The 11,217-nt window shown below is 34.6% G+C and overlaps 1 protein-coding gene across 5 annotated transcripts in view; it reads left to right on the plus strand.

Annotated features, from left to right (window-relative positions):
- The window catches only part of LOC134852908 (uncharacterized), a 59,897-nt gene extending 53,594 nt beyond the window's left edge, over window positions 1-6,303 (plus strand). For all 5 annotated transcript variants that reach the window (XM_063868769.1, XM_063868765.1, XM_063868766.1 and 2 more), the window contains one exon: window positions 6,052-6,303. In XM_063868769.1, coding sequence (XP_063724839.1) covers window positions 6,052-6,215 — 164 coding nt within the window. In that variant the 3' untranslated portion in view covers window positions 6,216-6,303. The remainder of the gene's footprint in view (window positions 1-6,051) is intronic.
- Window positions 6,304-11,217: the final 4,914 nt, after the last annotated feature.

Raw genomic sequence — 11,217 nt, forward strand, 5'->3', positions numbered from 1 at the left:
TTCGAAAAACTACGAAACACGATAAGATTTGTTATCATTCAACCTATTAACTATTTTATTAGATAGTCTTACTATGTGAAACATCTACTTGAAAATATGCTGAAACCTACTGAAACTTCGAAAAAAGTCAATTTTTTGAGAGAAAAAAAATAAATTACAAAGAAAGTATATCAATCACTGCATCGTAATTGAAACTTATAATAAAACACCAACAAAAAAACTGCATTGTACAAAAATTTATTACATTGCATCATCGTTATACGTTTTTTACATTTCATCAGTTCATATCAGTTTAATGGTTTTGCATGAATTCTATCATCTTGAACTTGTCTTTTTGGATAAAAATAACTAAGTCCTTTCTTTGTTTGCTCATATGTGGCCACCAAATGGTTCACGGTTCTGAATTCTCTTTTTATAGATGCTAGGTTGATTGCTACATCGCGCACTCTCCACATGGGGCCGTCTCCAGAATCTTCTAGAACTCGTTTGTTCAAAATTTTACTAGTGAATTTGAATTTATATGACTTGTTGTCATAGCAGCAATATGTCTTGCTACACAAACATAGCATTTCTGTACATCTAAATTATTCTTTAAAAAATCCCGTTTCCCGTTTATCCGCATTTTTATGGTTGCTGCAACACGTTTGAGGGAAGAAATTAGATTTTGCATCTGCCTTGAAAGAGTCTCTGCAATCATTTTCCCTCATTTTTCCCCAAGCAGCTCTCTTATCTGGTTGGATACAGTCATATAAATTTTCTTCAGCAAGTGCTAAGTCAAGTGAGTCTGTGTCTATCTCTAACTCTTCAAACTTGTTGACATCACAGAATTTCTCGAAGAAGTTATAGTAGATCTCCAACATTCTCACTTTTGCATACTGCAGTATGAAAAAACCAACAATGATGGGTTCTCTGTGTTCAATGGTGGATTTCGACAACTTCACCTCACACAAGTCTTTTTCAAATGTAGTTAATCTTTTGAACAATGGTTCAGTGATTGCTCTATGAGTTTTTTCATTGTTCAGATACTTCGTAATTGAATGCCTGGATCTATCCATGTTCTGATTTCCATAGGAGGAATTACCCAAAAGTTTCATTGTTTCTGCTACAACGCCTGGTAGAAGGTTTTCGTCTCCTTCTCTTCTCGCATCAACCACTGACTGAACGAAACTAATAATTTATTACTGAGGAGAATATTGAACAAAACCGTAAATTTTGGTGCACTGCAATCCAAGTTCCAAATAAAAGTTGAACAGAGGAGTTATAACTGTTCCATTTTCCAGCTTGAAACTAGATGCCAGCATTCTGTGAGAAAGTTTTGACAATTCGTTTTCAATTGCATAATTCTTCATATAATCTCCAATATAGTTTCTTGCAACCTCAGTTTTTTTTTGAAAATTGGAGGAAAATTCGCAAATTTTGATTTCAGTTCATCTGGAACAACTAAATCACACTGAACATAACCAAAAAGGGATTCATCTTTTATTTTTACTAAAAGGGAGTCTAGAGAAAGAAGTATTTTCTAGGGAAAGGAAAGTGGGTTGTGATATGTTTTTTGATATTGTCATTGGTTTTGAAACTTTCCCACGACTCACACTCCCACGTTTCTTCAACTTTGTATCCTTTCTCTTTTATGTATTCCCGCCTCATATCATCCATCTCTCTCTCTCTCTTCTCATTACCTCGTTCAATATCCTGTTTTGTTAGGGAGGGACGAGCTCCTTGACAGGAACAGAAGAGGTAGTAGCATCCCATTGCTTTGAACACTGTTTTACAGTGATCACAGTAACCAGTAACATTAAAACAGTCGATTTTTTTCTGTTTTCCAGATGTGAAAAACCTCTCAATTTTGCATTCTTGTCTTGTTTTCTGGTAAAAAGACAGACAATATTCTCAAAGTTGCGAGATCGGAAATTTCTAGTCTTGACTTTCTGCATATCATTGTCAAACTCCTGCACAGTCCTGTCGGCAGATCTTGACACATTGAGAAGGGGTAGAGCTCACTTGCATCAATTCCAACGATTGATTTACAAACGTTTGATGAATTTCTGATGATTGATTCATCAACTACCGCTTTTGGAATGAACACAAAGGAAAGCCCACCGGTCATGTCTTCTCGTATTTTTTCCCACAAATCTTTATCACTTTCGCAAAATGGAGAAAGCTTTTAATTTGTATATTTATGTAGACATATGTTTGCTAGTTTTGGAAGTGTACATCCAAGTTTCAACATATCAATTCCCTTGCTATGATAAAAATGAATCATTTTTTGCATTGCCTCTAGGGTTGAAACAACATTTTTGTTATTATACGACTGCAAAAAGTCTTTGAACACTGTCATTCCGTTTCTGCCAAGTCTCTTGCAAGTAATTGTAATTATCCAAACCAGATGGAGAAACAGATTTGATTTGAAGCTTTTTCACTGCTTGTTGTTCGTCAAGCCCACTCTTTCTTAGCTTGTCATAATCAATGTAGTCTTTGTCTATAGGATTATTGTTCCTAAGTTTGCTGAAAAGGCTTAATGCGGTAGGAATTCGGGAAAGTCAGGTATGTCTAGATTATCAAACCCATCATAGGGAAACAATTCTTTCGTTTCGCTAGTTTTATAGGCTTTGAGAAAAAGCCCAGAGTAGTTGGCCCACCCAGAAACTTCATTAGGTCGAGGACTTGTAAATCTCCAAACTTGAAAGATATAAAGTCGTTCGCTTTTTTGATGAATGACGTTTCGTGTTCTTTATCGCGAATGAAAGAAGGGATTAAGTAGGACTTGATCAAATTTAAGTCAAATTTACCGCTGTTAAATCCAAAAAGAGGTAAAGTATTTACATATCTCTCCAGATGTTGTTTCAAATAATCAAATTGATTCTTCTGAACTCGCAAGAATTGTGTTGACATATCAGCTTCTTCCGAATCTTCAATGCATTCATCTTTGTACTCAAATTTGCTATTTGAATAGTTTTTACCTCGCTCGTTTAGTTGATCAAAGATCTTTTTCAATCGTTCATTGACAGCCACTTCAATATCTTGAGTTTTCGTTCTCATCTACAGCTTACTATTTTCAGCCAACAGTTCGATGTTGCTTACGAAATCGACTATCAAGTTTTGTGGATCCTTGTTGTACAAAAAGATGGGTTCATCAATCAGATTCGATGATATTTAGACTAAAATTGGAACATGTTTTCCAATCTAGGTAGTAGTTTGCGTCTCTTTTATTTCTTCTGTAGGAAAACGAAACGACTCAAAATCGAAAAATGCTAGATTATTGAAAAGCTTGTTATTTTCAGAAACTGGACGATTGAACCCTTCTAGTTTTTCAAACAAGGTTTCTCGAAGCTCATACACGTTCTTTGGGTAATTATGTCTCACTCGATCCTTGCATCTCAGAAGATGTTTGTTGAGAAACTCAGATCTTTTGAAGAAAGTGTCACAATTAGGACACCGGAAGCACTTGAAAAAAGAATAAACATCATTTTTATGAATGATATGATTGTTAAATCTCAGTAGTTTAACTGTTTTATTGAGTTTTTCAATTCTTCGTGGAGCTTATTCTCGTACATCTTCACTTTCTTGGATATCGAAACAATATGTAAAGATGTTTCTTTGCACAAATTCCTCGACAACAGGTAAGTCTTCTACTAAAACTCCACGGAAACTTTTAGGATCATGACCTGACTTTAATACAAATTCTGTGAGTTATCTAGAAGTGTGAGATTCGAGATCATTGTGTCCGTTCATTTACATTGCCAATGGGCGGAAAAAACACAAATGATCTTCGTAAGGTTCCTTGTCTGTGTTAGATAAAAGAAAGTTCGTTTGCGTATGTCGTAGTAAAAGCTCAGGTATGACAAAGTCCGGACATCCCATTGGATGTTTTCCAGCAAAGCAGCAAAAATTATAACGTTAGTAACCAAATTGAACAAGTCTAAGAAATGAGTAAGTAAGCTAGATTTAGCGTATAAATCAGTGCCTACTTTTGTTTTAAACCTTAAGTACAAGTCTGATAATTGAGAAATGAAATTGGATTCTCCTTTAAACGGTGACTGTTGTTTAAAAGACTTACACCACATGTAAAAATCTGATTAATGAGAAATGACATTAGTTTTGTCCTTCAAAACGATGCCTGATTTTTACAAGACAGTTACAAGTCTCATTAATGAGGGTTGATTTTATATTTGTCCTATAAATCCATGCCTAATTTTCTTAAGACTTAAGCCACAGGTATAATTTGGATGAATGAGGAATAAAGTCAAATTTGTCCTAAAAAACAATGCCTTTTTTATAAGACTTACTCCACAGGTACCTTTCTGATAAATGAGAAATGAATCTAGACTTAAGCCTATTACTATCAGACTTAAACCACAGGAACATGCTTTATAAAGAAAGGAAAAAGTTAGATTTGTCCTATGAAACAGTTCTTTTTTAAGGAGACTTACACTACAGGTACAGGTCTGCTAAATGAGGGTTGAGGCTAGATTTGTCCTGTAAAAAGTAGTTTTTTTATCAGACTAAAACCACACGTACAAGTCTAATAAATGAGGAAAGAAATTAGATTGATCCTATAAAACGGTGTTTTTTTAAAAAGATTTACAAGACAAGTACTAGTCTGCTAAATGACGATTAAAGCTGGAATTGCCATGTAGAAAGTAGTTTTTTTATCAGACTCAAACCACCGGTATAAGTCTGATGACTGCGGACTTTAGTTAGATTTTTTTCTTATAAAAATTGACCTATTAATTTCAAATTTAAACAACAAGTACAAGTTTGATAATTGAGGAATTTAATTAGATTTGTCCTAGAAAAAAAAGTTTTTTTTTATCAGACTCAAACCACTCGTACAAGTCTAATATATGAGGAAAGAGGTTAGATTTATCTATGAAACGGTGTCTTTTTTTATAAGATTTCCACTACAGGTACAAGTCTAATAAAGGAGGGTTGATGCTAGATTAGTCCTATAAGAAGTAAGTTTTTCTTATCAGACACACACCACCAGTATAAGTCCGATGGCTGCGGATTTTATTTAGATTTTTCCCATAAAAACTGACATAATAATACCATCAGATTTAAAATACAGTTAGAAGTCTGATAAAAGAGGACTTTATTTCGATTTGTCCTGTAAAAAGCGACCTATTTTTATCAGGCTTAAACCACATGTACAAGTTTTATAAAGGAAGGAAGAAGTTAGATTTGTCCTATGAAACGGTTCTTTTTTAATGGGACTTACACTACAGGTAAAAGTTTGCTAAATGAGGTTTAAGACTATATTTGTCCTGTAAAAAGTAGTATTTTAATCAGACTAAAACCATACGTACAAGTCTAATAATTGAGGAAAAAGTTAGATTTAACCTAGAAAACGGTGTCTTTTTTATAACATTCACTTTTTAGGTACAAGTGTGATAAATAAAGTTCTCATTCATCACAAGTAGAAAACTGATAATCAAGAAAATAAAATAGATTTGTCCTGAAAAAATGGCCTCAGGTACAATTCTGATAATTGAGGAATTGAAGGAGATTCCACTAGTAAAATGGTGCTTTTTTTTATGAGACTTATACCACAGGTACAATTCTGATAAAGAGAAACGTAGTTAAATTTCTCATATAAAATTGTGCTTATTTTTCGTCAGCCCTAAACCACAGGTACAAAACTGATAAATGAAGGAAAAAATAAGTTAAAATTGGTCATATAATATTGGGCCTAAAAATCATATACAGCAAAAGAGATTCAATTTTTTTCTTTGAAACCCGTTTAGTTTTTTCCGATTCAAACCGTTACTTCACTATTAAAAAGTTATATTCACTATTTAATAGTGCGATGTCCCTCGTAAAAGAAAAATGCTTGTTTTTTCAAAAGATTCCTGCGATATCATACAAACACATTCATAATCTGTTCGAAAATTTCAACTTTTTTTTAAAACATCTTTTTGTTTTGGGAGAGAAATTTGCTTTCTTGAACTTTTATCGTGAGAAAATTGGATTTTGGAAACTTTTTGTAGATTGGTCAATCCGGGAAAATAGAAATTAAACATACTAATTCATCAAATTTGCTATTATTAACAGCGGGAGTACCTGTCAGAGAGGAGGATATTGAAAACTGGTATGGCGACGAGCCAAATAGCCACACTAGCGCAGACAGAGCCACGCGAATCTACACGATGACCGCATTGAAAGATATTCCACCTACCACTTTGATTGTTCGATCAGTGTGCACAATGGTTGACTAGACAACGGGACTCCAGCTTTCAATAAATTACCAACATGACTAGATATTGAACAGAAATATTCGAAAATAGCAAAACAACTGCACACAAATTTTCAGGAAAAACTTACTTAACCTCGAAATTGTGATTATTCCATATTTTCCTAATTAAAAAATATTCCAAACATTTCTTAGTCTGTTCGGATTTTTATACAAACATTTGCTTCTAACAAGAATTAAAATAGCACAGATTGTTCTGACAACAGATGTATTTGCACAAAAAAGTTTAGAACAATAACTAAACTAATTAGTTTAGTTATTGTTCTAAACTTTTTTGTGCAAATACATCTGTTGTCAGAACAATCTGTGCTATTTTAATTCTTGTTAGAAGCAAATGTTTGTATAAAAATCCGAACAGACTAAGAAATGTTTGGAATATTTTTTAATTAGGAAAATATGGAATAATCACAATTTCGAGGTTAAGTAAGTTTTTCCTGAAAATTTGTGTGCAGTTGTTTTGCTATTTTCGAATATTTCTGTTCAACATCTAGTCATGTTGGTAATTTATTAAGAGTGTTTATATGCAAACCGAGAAGGTCTTAATTGAATGTTATCGCCGCTGTTGTGTTCCTGATGATCATAAAAGAAAACATATACCCGCACTGGAGTTTCTTGGACAGCAATTTAATATACAATTGATTTTCATTAAATTGTCAGTCTCTAGATAAGTTTAGGATAACACATTAAAATTGATTAAAAATGGATATGAATCTTCATTTTTGTCAAATCAGTAAAATCAACTTAAATCGATCACGGTAAAATGATAATGGGTTATAATGAGAGTTTTTGTAAAATTTTCTAAACTGTATGTTCAAAACTGAACAGTTGCTATTGGCCTAACTTACACTGCATCAGATGAAACGACATTCTCATAAAATGTTCAGTTTTACAATTTTTGCTGGTCTTGATTTATTCTTCCTAATCTAATTTACTTCCCTTGTCGTCCCTCCAGCATATGACCTCCCACACAATTACAACCACCCGCTTACACCTCTTCGTTAAAACCCCCCGTTTAAGCCCCCCCCCCCCACCACGTTTACAAACCCCCTCGCCGCGCCTTAACCCCACACCACATTTTCCACATTACGAATTAACAAAGAGGGGCAGTGGTGGCGGGTCTGAGGGGTTACCTAAAAGCGGAGTGGGGTGGGGGGGGGGGGGGGGGGTTGGGACTGAGAAATATACGTGACGAATAGGAGGGTTAGGGTTAAATGCGCATTGTACATAAAAAAGGGCTAAGATTAGATTTCGTGTAGGTCGTGTGAGTAAAGCAGAAATTGTTGAAGGAGCAGGGATTTTATTCAATTTTAATGGGTTATAACCAATTTTTTCTCAGTCTTTTTTATGTATTTTTTTATAATCATTTTAAAATTAAATTGATTAATTTTTTGTCTCACTAAATCTCACATTTTGGGGCGGTAAATAATGGACGCGAGGGGACGTGGGCTGGGACGTGGGGTTAAGGTGTGGGGTTTTTGGTGAGGAGTGTTGATTATGGAGCTGAACAAGTTCGTGCGGGTTCGAGTTTTGCAGTGAAAACTAAAAAAAAATTAAACATATCCGAAAAAATAATCGGTTTTCATGAATTTCATATACAAAAAATCATCCAGAAATTTAGAACAAACAATAAAAACAATTTATTATTATAGAATGTAATGGATTTTTGTATTTTAATAGTAATTGATAATAATGCATAAAAAGTCCAAAAGTGGTCTAAGTGCGGGAAAATTAGCTGGCAGTGATACCAAGGAAGTTTTTCAACACTGTTTTGAACGTTTTTCAGAGGAAAATCCTTTTGAAAGACTAGTTGTACCCGCTTTTAAGAAAAGTGAAAACAAATCGATTATAATGGATTTTTGTGGTCTGAAATTTTGTAAATATAATCGATTCCCATGCTACGTTCAGACAACAAAATTGGACTGAATATGGATTTGAATGTTGCCCCCCCCAAATGTTGGCCCCTTTGCTCCACCTCAATCCCTATGAAAATTGTCACTTTGCTCCTCCGCCCAGTGAACCCCTCTCAAGCCTGAACACCCCCCACCTGAGCACCGCCCACCTGAACACCCTCCCCCCACCTGAAAACAACCCCCTTCCCCACCTGAACCCACCCCCCTTCCCCACCTGAACCCAGCCCCCACCTGGACTCAGCCCCCCACATGAATCCAGCCCCCCACTTGAACCCACCCCCCACATGAAAACACCCCCGTCCTCCACCTGAACCCACCCCCCCTCCCCACCTGAACACTCCCCTCCACCTGAACACCCCCTTCTGAACCCAACCCCACTTGAACCTCCACTCCCAAACTGTGAACCAAACAGTACGTTGGGGGAGGTTGTTGTAAATGGGCAAACGCTAGGGGGTTAATGTTGAGTAAAATAAAAAAGTAACAAAAAAATCAAAGTTAGGTAGAAAAAAATTAAATTGAACAACAAGTAAATAACGTAACCAACTTTTGTTTAAAACGTAGAAACGACTTTATGTGCGTTGAAATTCGCATCTCATTAAAGTGGAAAAAAAATCAATTATGATATTTGAAAAAGGATTTTGTTGCCTCGAAAAATAGTAATATTATAATCCATTTTAAATTGATTATAACCGATTTGTTTTCATTTTTGTGGACATTGATAAGGAAACTCAATTATAATCGGTTTTTATTCATGGAACTCCAATGCGGGTAGCCAAATCAGTCAATAGAATAGAACAGAAAATTTACCGCTGATTTATTTACGTCGATCCCAAATCGTTTTCCGAGAACTGAATTACATTGACTTGATTATTGTTGATGCGTTCTAAAGAAATTAAGTTTCTGAAGCTCATAGTTATTAGGAAGGAAAAATAGTTTGTTTCACTGATCTGGTTGTGTAAGTGTTAGGGTTTGTTTTTCGCTGGGTGGTTTTTTGATTTTCGGATATTTTTTAAACAAGTGTGTATCAAAGGTTGAACAATCATTATTGTTCCGACTTTCGATACGAAAGTAACGGAATGGGAATATTTGTGCTCGGGGTGGGTTTTTTTTCTTCAGACAAATTTCGACTTTTAACCAGCCATTTTTGACGGAAGTTTTTCATATCCTTCGAAAGGTATTGTTGTCCTGAGCTCAAATTTGAAAAGATATTTCACCTGTGATCATTTTTAGTAAAGTTACGGGGGTTTAAAGATTGCCATTTTGGCCAATTTGGGACAATTAACGCGCGATATATGTCGCGCTATTAACGCGTAAGCGGAGAGTTAATCCGTCTTAGAGATCGCTTCAAATTGGTTACAAGAAGCTTATTTGCCATAATTGATTTGTTACTCGTAGCGAAATCTATCACTTTGTACTTCATATGGCGTGTGGGGGATGATTTTTGCAAAAATCTTAAATTTAAAAAATAAATTATTATAATTCTTTTTCGGGTAATTTGTTTCTCATGAAAACCGATTATTTTTTCGGAGATGTTTTCTTTTTTTCTGGTTTTCACTGCAAAACTCGAACCCGCACGAACTTGTTCAACTCCATAATCAACACTCCTCACCAAAAAAATGGTATTTTGTTGCTGAGTAAAATGTTTTTGAAGTTATTGGTGGCTAGTTATAAATCATTATTGGTCCGACTTTCGATACGAAAGTAACGGAATATTTGTGCTCGGGGTGGGTTTTTTTCTTCACACAAATTTCGACTTTTTAACTAGCCATTTTTGACGGAAATTTTTTATATCATTCGAAAACTATTGTTGTCCTGAGCTTAAATTTGAAAAAATATTTCACCTGTGATTATTTTTCGTAATGTTATGGGGGTTTAAAAATTGCAATTTTGGCCAATTTGGGACAATTAACGCGCTATATATTTCGCGCTATTAACGCGCAAGCGGAGAGTTAATCCGTCTTAAAATCGTTCCAAATTGGTTGAAAGAAGATTAATTGCCATAACTGATTTGTAACAAGGAGCGAAATCTATCCTTTTCTATTGTATATGGCGTGTGGGGTGATGATTTTCATTTAAAAAAATTCAAATTTTAGAAGAAAAAAAATGTTCTTTTTGTTTTATTTTATTGAACTTTTTAAGGTTTTTACTGCTCCATAAACCTTAAAAGGCAGTCGGAACATTCAAGGCTTCGCCTTGATACGAGCAGTCTTGTTATGTTTTCAATTTATCGGTTTTTGACGTCTATGATAACAATGAGGATCCTCGAGCTGGGTTCATTTTACAAAAATAGATAAACAGATTTAACTTTCCTTTCGCGTAGAGCTCTGATAGTTTTGTAAGAAACCTATTCGTAAAATGCTTAATTGTGGTATCATCATCTACAAATTATCATAAAATTCAAAAATTTTGCCCAGGAATTAATTGTCCGAATTGTATTGGTTTACCACTCAAATTCAATTTAAAGCAAAAGTTTTCGGTTGTGCTACCATCAGCATTAGTTACGAAAGTAGGTAAATCATGCTTTCAGATGACATCATTTTCCGACTCAAAAAACGAATCGAAATCCAAGTGCCCGTATTCTCACGTATTTGTTATATATTGTGTCATAATTCACTGAATGCTCATATGCTGAAAAATCGGTTTTGCATGAAATGACTTTTGTTGCACTCATAAACTAAAGATTGCCTCTCTTTTGCAGGAAAACTTTTATCAAGCCGAGATCGCTTACGTTTAAACGGGAACATTTTTGGGTACACATTTCATTTGAATTTCAATTTAAGTTTCACTGCAAAGTGCTCTGAGGTTAGCAAAATACAGAAACAATTTTAGAGAAAACGTTTTTCCTTAACTACGAAACCTTGTACATTTTAGGATTAGTAAGTGCAAAAACAGTGCATGATAGCAGTAAGCTTGGAGCAAGATTCCCATCAAAATATTGAATTTGATTGAAATTACATTCTAAGAAAGGCTGTGAAAATTTTGACACTAGTTTACTGAAATGAATCATATTGAATAGATTGCATAGATGTTTGAAAATTTTCGTTTGTCACAAAAAAC

This window comes from Symsagittifera roscoffensis, chromosome 8, assembly GCF_963678635.1.
Source record: "Symsagittifera roscoffensis chromosome 8, txSymRosc1.1, whole genome shotgun sequence".
In the NCBI taxonomy this organism is placed as follows: Eukaryota; Metazoa; Xenacoelomorpha; order Acoela; family Convolutidae; genus Symsagittifera; species Symsagittifera roscoffensis.